This window comes from Ictalurus furcatus, chromosome 9 (assembly GCF_023375685.1).
Source record: "Ictalurus furcatus strain D&B chromosome 9, Billie_1.0, whole genome shotgun sequence".
Taxonomy (NCBI): domain Eukaryota; kingdom Metazoa; phylum Chordata; class Actinopteri; order Siluriformes; family Ictaluridae; genus Ictalurus; species Ictalurus furcatus.
Genome location: NC_071263.1, coordinates 8,623,148 through 8,642,214, shown reverse-complemented (window position 1 = coordinate 8,642,214; position 19,067 = coordinate 8,623,148). Strand labels below are relative to the sequence as shown.

At 39.0% G+C, this 19,067-nt stretch overlaps 1 protein-coding gene across 1 annotated transcript in view; it reads right to left on the bottom strand.

The window, feature by feature from the left end:
- The window catches only part of LOC128612961 (ryanodine receptor 3), a 232,833-nt gene that overhangs the window by 36,054 nt on the left and 177,712 nt on the right, over window positions 1-19,067 (bottom strand). Inside the window, exons 50-69 of the mRNA XM_053633452.1 lie at window positions 18,135-18,275; window positions 17,754-17,917; window positions 17,519-17,597; window positions 16,268-16,357; window positions 16,035-16,181; window positions 9,817-9,879; window positions 9,377-9,452; window positions 9,110-9,230; window positions 8,854-8,969; window positions 8,637-8,704; window positions 8,206-8,327; window positions 7,860-7,909; window positions 7,695-7,755; window positions 4,229-4,467; window positions 3,966-4,047; window positions 3,110-3,240; window positions 2,291-2,614; window positions 1,085-1,325; window positions 686-773; window positions 354-446 (exon numbers count right to left, since the gene is read on the bottom strand). Coding sequence (XP_053489427.1) covers window positions 354-446; window positions 686-773; window positions 1,085-1,325; window positions 2,291-2,614; window positions 3,110-3,240; window positions 3,966-4,047; window positions 4,229-4,467; window positions 7,695-7,755; window positions 7,860-7,909; window positions 8,206-8,327; window positions 8,637-8,704; window positions 8,854-8,969; window positions 9,110-9,230; window positions 9,377-9,452; window positions 9,817-9,879; window positions 16,035-16,181; window positions 16,268-16,357; window positions 17,519-17,597; window positions 17,754-17,917; window positions 18,135-18,275 — 2,496 coding nt within the window. The remainder of the gene's footprint in view (window positions 1-353; window positions 447-685; window positions 774-1,084; window positions 1,326-2,290; window positions 2,615-3,109; window positions 3,241-3,965; window positions 4,048-4,228; window positions 4,468-7,694; window positions 7,756-7,859; window positions 7,910-8,205; window positions 8,328-8,636; window positions 8,705-8,853; window positions 8,970-9,109; window positions 9,231-9,376; window positions 9,453-9,816; window positions 9,880-16,034; window positions 16,182-16,267; window positions 16,358-17,518; window positions 17,598-17,753; window positions 17,918-18,134; window positions 18,276-19,067) is intronic.

Genomic DNA, 19,067 nt, shown 5'->3' with positions numbered 1-19,067 from the left:
AGTGTAAAATTTGGAAAATGGGATGAGTGCTATTATAGGCATGATCCATGAATTAAACATCATTTGCCTCGGTCAGCATCAGCATTTCTCAGGATTTTCTTATCATTCCTACATCAATAGATTGCAAGTTTTCACACAGCTAACCATGTTGAAAATGCATTCTTACAGTGCAGAGTCAAATAGAAACCCCTTTTGTGTCTTCATTTCAATACTAGCAAAAGAAGTTGTTGCTCCATTTTCATCGTTTTTAACATTTCCATTCACGTCCTTGTACTGATTCAGTCAGCCATCATATCATGTTTGGTTTGCTTTTCTGTAAAGAATTTTGTAAACTCGTCACTCATCACTCCTACCTTTGACATCTTTGTCTTGCTGTCCCCAGTGAGGAAGGAGAGATTATTGATCTCATTCTGCACAACAAAGTTCTGTTCCTCTCTCTTAAAATTCTGCATGAAAAAAATTACACTGAGGTGAATTTGACAGAAGGTATAATAAAACTTGCTTGAAAAAGTTGCTTCAGTATACCTCCTTCCTAATACCCTAATAAAATGAATTTCTGGAAGTCTAAAGGTTTGTGTTAAGCTAAGAACTGTTGGAGTTCTAAAGTGGTATACTGTAGTGTCTTTAATTTGATCTACTATTTTTGCCATAATGACAGGGAAAAGCAGAATTCAGATAAGCTTACGTGTGACTTGCACCAAAGGATGAAAATTTCTGCTACCATCCTGAAAAGCTCATTGGAGTCAGAATCAGGCTCTTTCAGCCATCGTGACCTAGAGAGGAATATCAGATCTACTTACTACACCTTTTGCTTGGGTCCTTACATCAATACACTTGTTTGGGCAGAAATAGGAAATAGCCAACATTTTTCAATATAAAACAATCAATATTGTATTGTTATAGTTTTATATATGCATTTCTATTTTTTTATGTTGATTCATTTCAGTATGGAAACACTATAAAATTGCTGATAATACAAATAATAAAAATACTGGACATTTTAAGGGCACACTGAAACATGACCTGTTGTACTCGAATGAGCAAATTTAAGGCCCTCATGTTTATGGTAATATGACTGTATTACCTGTTGTTGTCCACATAGCGAATGAGCATGGGATAGAATGCATATAGATCCCTGCACAGCACTGCAAACTCATCCAGGATCAGTAGCTCTGCCTCCTGGGTATCACCTTTGTTGTCAGCTTTGAGAAGCTCCTCCTCTGCCACCACCTTCACTGTTTTCTTCTTTAATTTCTCTAGTGTTGGCAGGAAGTGTGCCTTTAAAAGATCTGCCCTTGCCTTGCTGATGATAGGCTGAGCATACACTGCAAGATGGTGCAGATGTCAATCATTGGAACCAAAATACTAGTGTTGGTTTGCTTAACATGAATTTAACTACATACACAGCAAAACACTTGTTTCTATAATAACAATCACAGCCATTCATATGGTGATTTCTCACGATTTAAGTTTAACTATAAACAAATGTTGTCCAATGTATTCCAACATTCTAAATAGTCCACACTATCCAAATGTCACTTTACTGCAAATCTTTTGATTCAGCCAGTTTTTTGGTTTTTTTCTAACCTATTCAAATCTGCTGTAGTCTTGAAATAGATGGTATCTAGTTTGCTAATTATTGTCTAGCATGAATGTGTAGTTTAGCCCTTCCTTTGTCCCTGTCTTCAGGGCAGTGTTTTTTTTTTCTCCCTCTCAGTTCCAATGATTAAAAACACAATGTGGAATTTGGCATTAACTGTATTTTGGAACATAAACTATCAAATATAGCTTAAAATGTGAACATATTAAATATTATTTACATACTTTCATGACCGCAAGTCTAGGAGTCTACTTTGCATTTATTAGACTTCTACTAAAACATCAACATAAAATCTAGTGATAAGAAAAAGATCAAAACAATTTAATTGGATACTGCAACACACTTAACCACATGTGATAATGGATTCACTGAAAGACAATCTTTTTTTCTTTTCTTTTTTTTTTTTTTTTTTAACATTTGGCCTTTCTGGGTCACGTTACCACCTGTGCCAGTGCTTATAGAGATACCAAAAATATACAGTGGCATAATGCTACACCTTGTATTTGTCTGTGCTCTACGATGAAGAATCTAGAGTCCCACATCTCCTAATCTGCTAAATTGCTATTCTCAACCATACAAGTCACGTCTATGAAGATTTTTGGTCATATGGGAAACATTTTTCTGTTTCTGTTTCTATAAATGTAGTCCATGTGCCTTAGTCTACTTACTACTATTAGACATCTTCCTTACCTGCAATCCTCTTCATCCAAGAGGCCTCATCAATGCCCAGATTGCTATTCAGGATCTTGAGAATGTTACCCAGGATGACGCTAAGGTGCTCAGAGGTGACAGTGGTGCTACATGCAGTTTCTGTGCCCTTGGCCTGGTTCTCTGTGCCTCTCTCCCACCAGTAGGATAAGTAGTTACACAGCATGGGCAGCACTACCTCAATGACATGGGGCATTTCAGTGTAGCGTGCTCCTGACTCAGACATGTCATTGATGTCTTTCATCAGGCAGTCCAGATGCGGCACTTCTGGACACATCTGTTCTACAGTATCAGGCATGCCTAATACTGAGGAGAGAGGTAAATTAGTGGGTTAAAATACTTCAGACAAACATATAACATGAGCTTAGTATTATAAGGTATTATATGGTTCTATCTCCCATTTATTGTTAACCCAGATAGATCCTTATAATATTAATGCCACAATATATACTCAAAGTTGTGTGCACACACACAACCACCAAGAATGTGACTATTATTAATATTGCAAACAACTGAGATGACAAGGTGGTAAGTAATAAATTTTGTAGATAAAATTGTTATTACTATGAAATCAAGCAATGGTCTGGTAAGTAATAAGTACTTAATATATATTTAATAAATAGTGAGCAATCAGTAAACAAGAGGCATAAACAAGGCATTCATGCAAAATTAAAAAAAATTAACCAACAGCCTCAGTAGTGAAATATTGAAACAAAATGAAAAGTACTTCTTGAATACAACTCTTTATCTTGTGGTCAGTAGCTAATTAAGAAGTTTACAGCCTAAAAATGGAACACTTACTGGCCCGTTCCCGTGCTGCTTTGGTGTTGAAGACAGAGAATGGGTTATGTGTGTTGAGGTGAGGCTCCAAAAATGCCACGGGCATCGCTCCTGCAAGGGTGGCCAAACACTCACCTAGAGCTGGAAGCTGTCTACAGTAAAATCGATCACATACATAGAGAATCTTTATATCCTGTGAGTTGTTACTGAGTAACACTAATTCTTCACTGTACTGACTGTACTTAATTACAATTCTAATACACACTATATACATATAATACTACTACTATAATACTTGAAAAATCTCTGTAATGTGTTCTGAACTACATAAAATTCCCAAATGACCAGGTTACACCCAATAAAATGTAAACAATTCAACATTGAAAAGTTCCAAATGTAATAGACACAACTTAGCTTAAACATACTTAGCTTATCATATACTACCTTATAAATGGTAACCATGCTGGCTGCACACTTTAATTATTGCAACTGGAAAGTATTTAATATTAAATATAAACCTTTGTTCGTAATAGCTTGCAATATTTTAAAATTAATTTATTTGTTTCTATTTCTCAATATACATATATACATACATATACACACACACACACACACACACACACACATATATATATATATATAATAGTAGCCTTATCACCAAAACCCTGACAGTACTTCACATCTGTGAGCTTCATATCTGTCCCCTCACTCATGCCATGTGGTATTACTGTATATTGCGCTGTTCACATATTCTGTAGTCTAGGTGTGTTTATCGTCAGTTGCATGCCATGACCACCAGTGCAGAGAATAAAATGTCTGTAATTAGTCTTATCTAAGTAAATCAGCCCCTATCTCAGAAATATTATGTAAAATCTACCTTTCAACATAGATGTTCTTCCCAGTTCCCAATGAGTAGAGGCTGCTCAGGATCCGATAGCATGACACTTGGACATCATCCACTAAAAACAGGCAGAAAGATGTGAGCCATAAACATAGAACCATTAAGATGCAATCGGCAAGTGTATTATTATATATATACACAAACACACCAATATAGCCACCGTAATATATATCCGGACTTAAAGCTAAGATATTCAGGTTTTCAATAATGTTGGACTACATGTATAGAGCTTTACTCACACAGAAGGTCCACTCCGAACTGATGTTCAGTGATGTGCTCAAACAGGGCAGTGAGGATGGGCAACAGGGCAACTGTGGTGTAGTTGATGTTCTGTGATACACCCTTCATCTGGCTGCGTGAGTGTGTAAACTTCCCTAACTTCAAGTTCTCCAGTGTTTTCTCCAAGTCATCTGCTGCATTCTCAAAGAATGTCCTCAAGGCAGCCTTCACCAACTCCGAACCAGACTTCATCACCGTTCTAGAGGAATTTTTCATGATCATGGCATAAGCACAAAAACCATAAGCAAAAAGATTGTGATATTACAATGTGTACGCTTAGCATTTTTGTGACAACTGTCACATGTAATCTGATGAAAAGCAGTGCAATTTTAATATGTCAACTTTTTTTTATTCAGACTCTGCTATAAATTGGATTATTAATGGATTTATTAGGCTGCATGTACGCTTAGCTTGTATTAGTGCATATGATGTGCACACACTTGAGACATGGAAAGTGTGACATACTTTTATTAATCTATATTCTAACCCAGTGTCACAGAAAAAAATGTTCGCAACTTACTTGCACCACCTTGTATACAGTGTATATCAACATTCTGTAACAAGCATATGTTCCCATATCAAATGTATCAAACTTTCACTTGTCAGCGCTGTGTGGCACGTTCTGCATCACCATAATTTATCCCAGCCCACCTTTACCACTATGCTATTTGAATAAGAATGATATTTAATAACAAATGATTTTTTTTCAAAACATGTAAAGTCTCTGTAGTCTCTGTTGCCTGAAGAATATGTCATGCCTACATTTCTTTTTTTCTTTTTTTTGGAGTATTCTTTGGGATACAGAGATTGTGTTATCACGTGACTTGCAAGCCTGTTTAAAAAAAGGTCAAATTATTTATTACATATTAGCTTTATTCAAATACTGAATTGGTAGAAGTGGGCTTGCTTATATTACATTGGTGCAGAACGTGGCATAAACAGCATTCATGTGAAAGTTTGATATGTTGATATGTAAGGCATGTTTGTGACAAAACTTTGATATTCATTGTATTTTTTCTGTGAGACTGTGTTGCTGTATTCCATTACCATGTTGCAATTTAATACTATAATCCAATTACATGACTAGCCTACATAAGTGTAGCACATATGTGTATACAGGATTTATAGCACTGTGTTTTGGAATATATACACTTGATAACATAACTGATGTTAAATTGACTATAGTGGAAGTTCTAGTTTAAATGGCAATTTTTAAACAAAATATAAAATGGAAAATATAACCAAAAAACTTTTTATGCTTGGCTTAGGCTGACATGCCAATAAAGATGAACTGTAAGGGGCAATTTATTTCTGTATAAATGATTAAGTGTAAGTTCTACTCATGTTTTTCTTGTTTTTGGTTAGCTGGCAGTGCTTTGATTATGGTAAACCCTTTTCATAAAATTGACATAAGATTGAAACTTGCACTTTGACTTTACAAAAGCTTTATGAAAATGTTTGAATGCCTAAATAACAGTCCAACAAAATATAAAGTCCAAGAAGTTTAAAATGGGCACTTTGAGAAGCAGAATAGCCACACTGTGACAGCTTTGGTGGTGAAATTTCATCAGCTGTTGTGGTGAAATTTAATAGAAACTACAGAATTAGCATAAAATTGTTAATTTTAACAATGGTCAAAGGCACCCATCACAAAGCTAATTAAATGATGTGTCTACTTCACAACTAACTTGCGTGGTCTTCATTAACATGCTTTATTTTACTTTAAGTTTAGCCTCAGTATCTGCATCGATGTCACGGTATTGATTTAGAGGCGGATGCAAATACAGACTATAAGTGAAATGTTTAATATCATATCCAACAAAGCACAACTCAAGACTTATAATGGAACAAAGACGAGCATAACGTGGTAGATGGAGATAGAACAAGCAATGCAAGATAACTCGTGCAGTGCAGAACGTGACTGTATGTACAAACCAGTGCTAATGAGCTAAACGTGAAACAGGTGAAATGAGACATGCGACATGCAGCATTTCAGAGTTCCATTGTGTCATCCCTTACGAGGCTGGATAGAGGATGCTTGATGTGTTCACTGAGGTTCAGAAGTGTGTCTGTCTCTTCCGCACCATAGAGAGATGATGTGATATCCCCGACCTGGCTTGAGCATGGCGTGATGGCCACTGCACAGTCTGCACAGGTGGAACGAAGCTCAAGGCGAAGCCCAAGAGGGGAGTGACATTCACTATGAAGCTAGAGAGGGGAGCGACGCTCCCCCGCTGGCCTCGTGGAGAAGTTCTCTGCGAGGCCAGAGGGGAAGCAAAGTTCTCCACGAGGCCAGAGGAGGGAGCGATGCTCTCAATGAAACATGAGAAGGGAGCAATGTCCTCCATGGAGCAGGAAAGGGGGAGCAACATACGGCATGAAGCAAAGAAAAGGAGCGAGGTCTTCAGCGGAGCATGGAGGCAGAATGACGTCCTCAGCTAAGCAGGATGGCAGAGCGATGTCCTCAGCTGACCAGGATGACAGAGCGATGTCCTCAGCTTAGCAGGATCGCAGAGCGACGTCCTCAGCTAAACAGGATGGCAGAGCAACATCCTCAACCGAGCAGGATGGCGGAACGATGTCCTCAGGGGAGTAGGACGGCAGCACGATGTTCGAAGCAGAGCCTGGGGTAGTGATGTCCGAGGTGGAGCAGGGAAGTAGAGCAACATCTTGAGCTGAACAGGGTGATGGAACAGCATCCTCAGCTGAACAGGGGTGCTGAGTGGTGTCCTGAGTCAAGCAGGGAGGCTGAACAACATTCTCTGTTGACTTGGCAGGCTGAAGGAGCTCCACAGTAGGGGAGGGAGGCAGATCAATGTCCTTAGTGGGGCAGGGAGGGAGGGAGATGGTTTCAGCCTGGATGGAAGACTCCTTCTGGAGATATGCCCTGAGGGTTTGCATCATCTCGAGCCATTCTCAATTGGCCTGAATCAGGGAGAATCTCCCTTCCTTCTCCCACCTCGGTTTTTCACTTTCAAAAAGGGCCTCTTGCACGCTGAAAAAATCTGCTGCATCTATTTATTCAGTCTTGCATTCTGCCATGTTATTGATTTAGAGGTGGATGCAAATGCAGACTATAAGTGAAACATTTAATAAAGTATCCAACAAAGCACAACACAAGAGTTACATGGAACAAAGGCAAGCATAATGCGATACATGGAGACAGAACAACCAACGCAAGACAACTCGTGCAGTGCAGAACGTGACTATATATACACACCAGTGCTAATGAGCTAAACATGAAACAGGTGAAATGAGACATGTGACATGGTGCAGTGGCTGATGGGAAATGTAGTTTCTAGTCCTTCTCTGATATTACATGACAATCAACACTTATTTTAAACTGGTCTGGCATTTAAATGCAAATAAAAGTGAACTTGAATAAAATGTACAGTTATGCATCATTTCAACGTATGTTTAATATACCTAGTGTCAAGTGTGTGGGCCAGGATATGAAGACAGCTAACCATCGTGGTAGAGTCACTTCCTGAAAACAAAAATACATAATCAAAATCTCGCAGCATTAAGATTTACCACATGAAACCAAGTAGCACAACATGCAGGTGAGACAGAGAGTAAGAAATCTCTTACCAAAGAGAGAGATCCTGTGTCTAACAAGAGCTGCCAGCTTACAGAAAAGACTAAGGATAAAGTGAGCGATGGGTAAGAAAAAACAGTGAATAAGAAAAATAAATGGCAAGTGAATTAGGGAGAGGAAAGAAAGAAATGGATTGATAGAGAGTAGATTGATTGAAGACCAGTAGGATTAGGTAGCATTAATATTTCAGAGACAAAGTGTTGTAAAGAAAGGTTATGGTAAGTAAATTGTCCTTTTCATTTTATTATATTATTTTTTGTCCATATTATATCTACCACATCAATTATACCAATCATTCAATACGTCATTTATAACAGTGTAATAACAATGTTAATGTACCTGGTAACCATCTCTTTCTCTTTGTTTGAAGCATACCCACTGCTGCTGAGGTTCTTACTGGGAGAGGAGAGGAAGTAGAGCGAGTGGTTCTTGAAGTACTGATCAATTAGTGGTAGAAGCACCTACAGAAAGAAAAGATATAGACAACACCATGGTCATAGTTAACAAAGAACAATCAATATGTATTTTACTCATTTATGTGCTTCCCAAAACTGTCCAGAAACAAGAACACGATGACTATTGGAAGAACAGAGAAAACCACAGCTGAACCTTTAACAGTTAAACTATGATACAGTCTTAAAGGTCAACAAAGTAAATTAAATACACAAACAACGTTACTCGTTTTGGTTAAAACATTAGGTTAGAAATTTGCCTTTAAGACTCATTCAGTGTAATTGTGTTGCATGTTTTTACAGTGCTATGCCTCTAACCTTGGCAAAGAACTTGATTTCTTGCTCATGAGGTGACCTATCATTCTTTCCACTGCTAGCCATAGCCTCTGAAAAAAATGCAAATGCTAATATAGATTATTTTTTAATAATATACTTATTATTTAATATAAGTTTATTGTTTGATTGTCTTAGAGAGAACTATAGTATTATAAAATAGGTATTACATTAAATGAACGTAGGACGCTAGGCTATTTACCCAGGTGAGCAATGTATTCCTGTGCACAGTCCACATATTTCAGCAGTTTTTTCAGGAATTTATAGGCAAACCTTTTCTCCATTGAGGTTGAGTCCTGTTCCATGTCTTTCAAACCCCTAGGAATGAAATAAATAACAAGGAGTATGAATTGGTTATTGCTTTTTTCCCCACATTTCTTTTATATGAAAGTGGTTTATTTTGTGAGAACGAGCCAGATATCCTAATTATCACCTCACACACACTCAGGCACACAGACCTGGTAATGGAATAGCCATTTATCTGCAGGAAGCGGAACAGGTCCTGGGCTTTCTCACGGTCTCTGGCTTTTTCTTTGGCCGTAAGTGTATCATATGGCACCAACAAGGGATGTGTTCCACCTAAATTAACAGGAACATACATAAACATAATTACATAAATACTATCCTTAAAGGTGATTAAATGATTTATTTGGTTTTTGATTAATTCCTACATTAATGAATACGGCTTTAAAAATGTACTTTGGTGTGCATGAATATGTCATCACCTTTCACCGCTAGGTCACTCTTCTTCTTTTTAGCCCAAATGTTGTGGTAGTTTTCAGCCAAAACCTCTACCATAGCCTGGAAAAGCAATGAGAGAAAAAATATAATCACATAGCAAAATATTTAAGAATATTCCTGGTTTAAGAGAAAAACAAACCCACTGGAAAGAATGTCCTATGAGGATATCCTATCATATATTAATTTAATTAATGTACATAAAATTGGCAGTGGTAGCTTATTGGTTTAGACACTGGACAGCTAAGCGGAAGGTTCCAGCAAATCTAAGAGCTGCCACTGCTGGGCCCTTGAGCAAGGTCCTTAACCCTCAACTTGTTTAGTTGTTTAAATAAGACAAATGTAAGTCACTTTGTATAAGGGTGTCTGCCATAAATATAAATGTAAATATAGCCCATATATACAGTTAAGTTAGTCAGTTAATTACCTGCAGTTCTCGAGACAGCAGTACATTGCTCATGTCTACTGGACTTGGGTGAAAACCGCTACCCTGTAAACATACAAGACACAAACTAGAACAAGGATAGTCTGGTCAAGTCTTGTGGAATTACAAGCTATGTTATTTTTCAAGCTCTTGGTTTAGTCCCATGAAATACTCCCAACCCAATCTCACGTAAAGAAATGTTTACATGCAACTTATTGGCAGCACCTTCTATATGTTGAATATCAATGTTCTGGCACAAGTATGAAGCACCAAGCAGGATAGGTGGGTTGTTAAGAGGGTGGTGCGATCAGCTGAGCATACCATCTACACTGAGCTCCCTGACCTACAGTCTACCTACAGCAAGCAGTGCTGGACCAAGGCTAGGAAGACAGCAAAAGACCTAAGCCGAACAATGGACAGAACAATGGACAATCCATACAATGGACTCTTCTCTCTATTGCGGTCAGGGAAGCGCTTCCACTCACTGAAGGCCAACACAGAGACAATGAGGAGGAGCTTCTTCCCAGATGCCATCCAGGCCCTCAACGTTACAACACCAAGGACTAAAGCTTGGAATTGGGACACAACACCCACACCACTTATATTCCTTTAATACATCTTCTATTCATTCATCTTCAGTAACCACTTTATCCTGCATTACCCAGTATTTATAAATATTTATTATATATGTGGGCAATTTCTTCAATAGAACTATCTTAAACAACTACAGTGTCCTCCAATAAAATTGGCACAGATGGTAAATATGAGCAAAGAAAGCTGTGGAAAATTGTCTTTACCTTTTGAACCTTTTGTTTAAAAAATTCACAAAAATACTCTGCTCTCATGGATTTCAAACAATTGAAAACACAACACAGGTTTATCAAAAATATATATTATATTTCTTAAATATAAGTGTGCAACAATTATTGGCACCCCTATGAACTCATATGAGAAAAATATATTTGAAGTATATTCCCACTGATATATATATATATATATATATATATATATATATATATATATATATATATATATATATATATATATATATTAGTACACCAGGGTGAATAGTAAAAGAAATTGTTCATCCATGTCTTCCTGTTTCACAAGGTTATAAATATGAGGCAACATATAGGCCAAATTCCCTTAGTCATTCATCACAATGGGTAAGACCATGGAATATAGCTGCGATGTGCAGCAAAAGGTTGTTGAGCTTCACAAAATGGGAAGTGGCTATAAGAAAATAGCAAAAGAATTGAAAATGCCAATTTCCACCATCAGAGCAATAATTTAGAAGTTCCAGTCTACTGGAAATGTTATGAATCAACCTGGAAGAGGATGTGTGTCCATATTGTCTCAACACACTGTGAAGAGGATGGTTCGACTGGCCAATAAATCTCCAAGGATCACAGCTGGAGAATTGCAGAAGTTAGTAGCGTCTTGGGGTCAAAAAGTCTCCAAAACTCCAATCCGAAGTCACCTACATCACCACAAGTTGTTTGGAAGGGTTTCAAGAGAAAAACCTCTATTCACATCCAAAAACAAATTCAAGCATCTTCAGTTTGCCAGACACTACTGGAACTTCAAATGGGATCAGGTTCTATGGTCAGATCAAACCAAAACAGAGCTTTTTGGCAATAAACACCAGAGGTGGTTTTGGGCGCACACAGAGAGGTAGCCATATGCAAAAGTACCTCATGCCCACAGATAAATATGGTGGTGGCTCTTTAATGTTTTAGGGCTGTTCCCTTTCAACGGGAACTCAAAGTTGCATGAGCTTCACGCTGTGGGAAGCGCCCTCGCGCGTGACCAGTATCTGAAGTCTGTGTATAATCACGGCGTGCCATGGTCAGGTGATGTAGCAATTTATACGTCACATGATTATAAAACGGCACCTGTAAACTATGTCATCAACCTTTAGCGAAAGACCGCATGTCAGTTGTTTGTGTGAACGCTCATAAAAACTCTTCACTTTCTCTCTATTTTATATATATATATATATATATATATATATATATATATATATATATATATATATATATATACATAGATACATACATACAAGTGTTTGGGGGCTGACTTTTGAAATGATCACTAGGGCTGTAGAAAAGTTGAATTTAGATTGGCTCAGGGAAGAGGAAGTGGCTCTTAGTTGGCTGGATGAGCGCTTTCACCCCAGTGAAATTAAAAACTCCCTCACAATGCAGAAAACTCCCTTTTTTCCAGAAGTGCATGATGAAATATGTGCATGATGAAAACCATACACCAGCCGTATTTATAATGTCCCATGATGTCCGATTATTCGGCCATCATGGGGAATGAACAGTACAGGTATTTGGCAATGCCAAAGGTAGAGGAGGCACTTGCAAACTACCTCTCTCCATTGACGGCAGGGAATTTAGGGGGTTTGGCTTTGCTATCCAAGCCATTTAATGCCACCTCGGCGTTGGTTGGCAAAGCCTACGCAGCAGCAGTTCTCGCTTATGGGTCACTGCATACAAAGGCAGTGTTATAGACTGTTGAATGAGCTCGACAGTGGAGAGGGAATTGGGCCCCAGGCCACAGATTTGTCTCTTCGGGTGACGAAGCAAACGGCCCATCATATTGTCTGTTCAATGGGTAGCTTGGTCACAGCAGAAAGGCACCTATGGCACAGACTCTCAGGAATGGGGGAAAACGATAGGGTCTCCCTGCTGCCCTGTTTAACGTTCGGGCCCCTTCAGTGGCGGGGTTAACGCCATTGCCAACAGGTTTAACCTTCGGGCCTCTTCAGTGGCGGGGTTAATGCCATTGCCAACAGGTTTCACAAGGTGAAACAGCAAACAGTGGTGTTCAGCCAGTTCCTTCCCCTTCGTGTCGAGTTGGCCAGCACTAGTGCGAGGGAGGCAGAGAGGTGAGAATGGTGGTCTGCCTCCCTCATGGAAAGCCAGGGGGAGCAGGCGGCCAGAGTTACAGCCTGCAAGTAGGCCCAATCTAAGAATGATCATTAATGACATGCAGGCAAAGAAGTAGCGGTCCTGATGGGCCACAGAGGGAAGTATCAGGGGACATGAGGTTGTTAGGGCACTTAGCCCCCAGTATTACTGTAGGGCCCCCCTAGCCATTATTGTCCCAAGTTTTCAGTCCCTACTAGTCAGCGAGCTGTTACAGGACAATGAAAATCTGATGCTTTCCCTCCGACAGAATATGTAATAGTTAACATCACTAAAAGACCATGTAGCAGTGTGGAAACTACTGGCAAATGTGTCTCCATGGGTTCTGTCCACAATAGAAAAGGGTTACGGGGTCCAGTTCAGAGCTTGACCCCCCAGTTCAGGGGTGTGTTCACCACAGTAGTCAGCACAGAGCAGAGCCCAAAGTTAGCGCAGGAAGTAAGATCCCTCTTGGACAAAGGGGCCAACGAACATATACCCCTTCATATGAGGGAGGGAGGTTTTTACAGCCATTATACGGGATTCCACTACAATGAGGGCCTATTTATCCCCAACACGTGTAGGCCCAATCCTATCAACATTGAGCAAGATAAAGCTGGGTCTGGATATCCCCTCCAGTCTCGACAAGAGACTGTTGGGGCTTATGGCAGCAGAAGCCAATGTCATACCGTTGGGCCTATTGCACAAGACTATTTCTGTGGTCAAAGTCAGGGGTTTCATCAGAGGACGAAACCTCAACGAATAATCAGTGTCATGTTGCACTGCCTATATGCTCTGAGAATTTGGGCTGGGGTGCGGTCTTACACAGCTGTCCAGCTCATGGTCTCTGGAGCGATCCTCATCTAGAGTGGCATATAAGTCGCCTAGAAATGCAGGCTGTATTCCTAGCACTGAAATTATTTCTTCCTCAGTTGAGAGGTCACCATGTGTTAGTTATGACATACAATACAGCAGTGGTCTCATATATCAACCACAAGGGAGGGTTACGTTCGTACCCCATGTTCAGGCAGGCGCAACTACTACTTCTCTGGGTGGAGGGAAAGTTTTTGTCAGTGAGTGCAATGTACATTTCGGGTAACCAGAATGTGGGAGCGGACATCCTGTCAAAGCAGGAGTTGAAGCCCGGATATTGGAGGTTCCACTCACAAATGGCGGAGTCCGTATGGCGGAGGTTCGCCCTCACTCCTCCAGTACCACTGGGGCTGGACGCCATGGTGTCCATACACAGGTGGCTGAGGTCACATCTGTACTCCTTTCCTCCTGTCGATCTGCTCCCTTAAGTTCGCCAAGACCATCTACATCTGTTGCTAGTAGCACCTTATTGGCCAGAGGGTTGATTTATCACCCAGGCTCGAGGGTCTTGCAGGAACCCTCAGACTTGGACCCTTTGAACAGGCCATAACCTCAATATGACGGAGAGGGTATACTCGTTCCCAGTGTGTGAAGCTCACACAACATTGAGTTCCCTTTGAAAGGGAATGTCTGGGTTATGCAAAGTTCCCTTTGAAAGGGAATGAGACATTGCGTAGCTTTGTCATACTGGGGCATGCCTGTGAATCACATCTTCACTTCAGAGGCTGATAATGTGGTTTACAGTTTTATAATCGTGCAACGTATCAAAATGCCACATCACCTGACCACAGCAAGCCTATAAATAGCTGTGATTTCACACAGACTTCAGATACTGGTCACACGAGGGCACTTCCCACAGCGTGACGCTCTTGCAACATCTCGTTCCCTTCTCAGGGAACAGGGTAACCCTGGACATTTGGTTACGATACATGGCATTATGGACTCTATCAAATATCAACAGATATTAAATGAAAACCTGACTGCCTCTGCTAGAAAGCTTAAAACATATGTCAGAATCAGCACAAAAATGGTTTATTGATTACAAAATCAAGGTCCTGCCATGGCCATCCCAGTCCCCTGACTTGAAGCCCATAGAAATCCTGTGGGGTGAACTGAAGAGGAGAGTCCACCAGTGTGGATCTCGAAATTTGAAGGATCTGGAGAGATTCTGTATAGATGAATGGTCTTAGATCCCTTGCCATGTATTCTCCATCCTCATCAAGCATTACAGGAGAAGACTCAGAACTGTTAGCTGGGCAAAGGGAGGAAGCACAAAGTATTGACTAAAAGGGTGCCAATAATTGTTGCACACCTATATTTAACAAAGATATATATATTTTTTTGGATAAACCTGTGTTTTGTTTGCAAATCTTTGATATTATATTTGATATCTTAGTGATTTAAAAAAAAAAAAAAAGATCAAAAGGTTAAACAATAAAGACAATTTGCCCATATTTACCAAGCATGCCAATATTAGTGGAGGGCACTGTAGCTTAATGTTGCATAGCATCATACTGCACAAAACAACTGTAAATTCTAGTCTATGTAAATTCTATTTTATGTCATGGACAGTCATAAAAAGCATGTCACTACATGTCATATTGTTGTTATATGTTTGTGTGTGTGTGACAGTTTTGATTTTGAATTTGAAGTACATTTCATAGCAACCTATCAAACTTTCACTCGAATGCTGTGTATGTCATGTTGTGCATCAACGCAATTTAACCTCTACCACTATGCTATTGCCCACCTCTACCACTATGGTATTGGAATAAGATCAATATGTAATTTTTCCTGGGCTTAGGAATTTTAAATTATATTGAGCATAGCCCACTTCATGCATAAGTACTGTGCATTTCACAACATATGATTAGACCTGCCAGGTAACTTCTCCTCCTATCTGCAAAATCAGGCTTGCATGTCAAGTGGCAACGGCATACAGTAATAAACGTATTTTCAAAATGGGGATCGTTTATAGGCTGTAAATTTGTTAGGTTATTAAGTATACTGAGACATTCCACGTTTTGAAAATAAATGTGTTGCATACCATGTTACCCTGTGACTTGTAAGACCAACTGTGTTTACAGACAGGAGGAGATGTTTCCTGAGCCTGGTAAGTCTTATCATATGTTGCCAAAAGCATAAACTTTACACATGAAGTGGGTTATGCTCAATATGTTTAAAAAGGTAAATTATTTATTATAATTAGTTATTTCATTTACTATAAAGTTTGATAGATTGTTATGTATGCTTGTGACAGAGTACTGTTATTCAACTTAAGGAAGTTGCTGCAAACAAGTTGCATGCAAATATTTTTCCTGTTAGACTTGTTCAATACTCTGCATCTGGACCATGGTCAGTACTCATAATACCCACAAGGGAAGTCACAAAATTATATGCTAATAAGCATGCTAATTATGAAGATGAAACATTTGCCTGAGATGCTTGGGAAATTTTGCGCATCTTCTCGTTCTCTCTTTGCTGAAACATGACCTCTCCCTCTTTGGTCCTGTCAATGTTCCAGCCCATGGCTAGCATACTCTTCAAAGACTCCTTCACTGGGAAACGGTAAACCTCCTTTTCCTGGGATATTGATAATGCATACACACAAATCAATGCAAATACAAAAGGTGCTGCATCTTCCAAGACAATGCACTTTAACCTTCTACCTTCTCTGTGAGTGATTTGTAGGATCTCAGCATGGGGTGTGTTTTTGCTTTCTCATCGATGCTATCTCCATACTTCCAGCCTAAAACAACCTGAAATTGATATGATTGTTAAGGACGACCAAGTAAAGGGCTTCTAGCTACAAACAACCAAACAAACAATATATACAAGATATGCATAAGATAAGTCTGAAGAGTGGATTATGATAGTGTTTCAGTCCGCAAGATAATTTGAAAGGTCTTGCAGAAGAAATCAAGGCAACTATGACTGTGGTATAATCATGAAGGTGAGTTCGCCACTCATTTGAACTGTTACATTTTTTTCAAGTATGGAGTCAATTCAGCCTGAATCCCTAAACTCCCTTAAAAATATGTGCTCTATTAATGATACTGACAGTTTGGCAATGTGCTAAAATATTGGAACTTCATTTACCAAAAAAACCCAACAAAAAACATGCAAGCTAATTTATGCAATTACAAATGTCATAATAAGAGCTGTGAGATCTATTCTTAAACATTCTATTGCATCTAAAATATTACGGGTAATACTAAATATTTTATAATAAAAATATAAATAAATATGATGACACTTTACAGAAACTATTTATGTGGCTCCACTGCCGATATAATAAGTAACTAAATAACTAATTAATAAATAATAATAATAACAACAATAATAATAATAACAACAACAACAATAATAATAATAACAATAATAATTTATTATTATTATTATTATTATTATTATTATTATTATTATTATTATTCTCACCAAAATCCTAATCATAACAACTGTCCTGCCAAGTTCAAATTAGCTTACTCAAGCTAAGAAAGTCTTTTTTAGAAGAAAGATTAGAAGAATGGCATAATGTACTTATTTGTTTACAATACCCAGTGCTCTGAGCCGTGGGATCATATTTTGAAGCTTAATACACCATAAATGTGCAGCACCTCCAGTCCTTCCAAATCACTATAACATTACGGTGACATTAACATTACAGCCTTGGTGCACTGTTGTGTCTTTACATTCCAGGACATTTTTCCCCTCCCTCTCCACTTTCTGGATTAACTTTCCTTCAGTGTCCCAGTACCTCATGTTTTACAAATTAAACACTGATTACAACCTCAGACTTGTCACTGAACTGTCACCACTGAAGTAGATAAATCAAGATGGAGTATTTCATGCCTGATTTCAGAGCAATCGAGGCCCTGAGGATTCAAAAGTAATAATCCTCAGTAAAACCATAATCCTACCTTCTCAGCGGACCATTTATCATGAGAATGTTCCGCGTATTTGTGAGTTATGTATTCCAGCTTCTCTGGGAGGGAGATGCTATAAAAATGATCGAACAAAATATTTACTAATAGACTGATGATAATAATACATTGTTGCTGATATTGTTGCAGTTTTTTTTTTTTTTGAAAGCACACACACACATACACACACACACACAAACACACACACATGTACTTATTCTCTCTTGCTTACTTTGTTGTGCTGATGGGTCTGGGGTCAAAGTTGCCCTGCACATCCAAAAAGACCGGCTTCTCCAGCGTTGTGCTGAGAGAAGAGTCAACATAATCCGGAGGCAAAGCTCCAGCTATAGCACTCAGACATGGCATGGCCATCTTAAACAGCTCCTGCTCATACTTCTACAACACACACACACACAGACACAGACACAGACACACACACACACACACACACACACACACACGTATCTAGAATGTTTTAAAAAATTGTATAAAAGAGATACACTTATTAATTAATTTATTTGTCATGATCACAGTTGATCCGGATTGTATCGTGTGAACACTGGGTGTGAGGCAGGAATACACCAGTGAAATCAGATGCATACTGGAGTCTTACTTTTTGAGAGAGAGAATCAAAGATGCCCCAAAAGATCTTCTTGGTGAGGAGTAATTCCTCCTCAGAGGCCATGCCATAGCTGCCCCAACCAGAAGGCAGACAGTAATACTTCCAGTTCTGCTCATAATGGTTAGTCAACAGCTGTGGACAGATCAGAGTAGCATTAAGAAGTGCTCTACCAAGATACTGTCTATTTGTGTAGCAGGACAATAGGAACTAAACATCCAAACAGGTACTATATATTTTGGCTGGATTATTTGGATATTTAGCACACTAAAATAATTACTTGGTTTAAAAAAATATTTACTTATTCCGCAATTTCTCATCACTGTAACAGAGCTACAGTCTTTCAAAAAATAAGTACACAATAAAATTTGAATCAGGTGTTCAAGATTAGATGCCAGTGATCAGAACTTGCTTAGGGTGTGCAGGTGGAGTCTCTTATTTATACCTCTCACATCTAGTGTCTGGTGTTCCCTTTGCTAATAAGGTATGCAGTGTCATCGTGCCAAGATCTAAAGAGTTCTCTAAGGCCTTCAGAAAAAAAATTGTGGATGCCTATGACTCTGAGAAGGGATTTAAATAGATATCCAAGTTATTTGAAATACATCATTCATTCTACTGTAAGCAAAATAATCTACATATGGCGCAGATTTCAAACGACTGCCAATTTGTCCAAGACTGGCTGTCCCAGCAAATTCTTCCCAAGGACAGAGCGTCTGTTGCAAAAAGAAGTCTCCAAGAACCCAAAATTTCATCACAGGATTTGCTAGTAAGTCTTGCAACTGTTGGTGTCAAAGTGCATGCTTCTACAATCAGAAAGAGATTGCACAAATTTGACCTGCATGGGAAGCTTGCCAGGAAAAAACCTTTGCAAAACTACAGTTTGCCATAGGCAACCATAACCCTAGCATATAGGCAAAGACCAGGCCT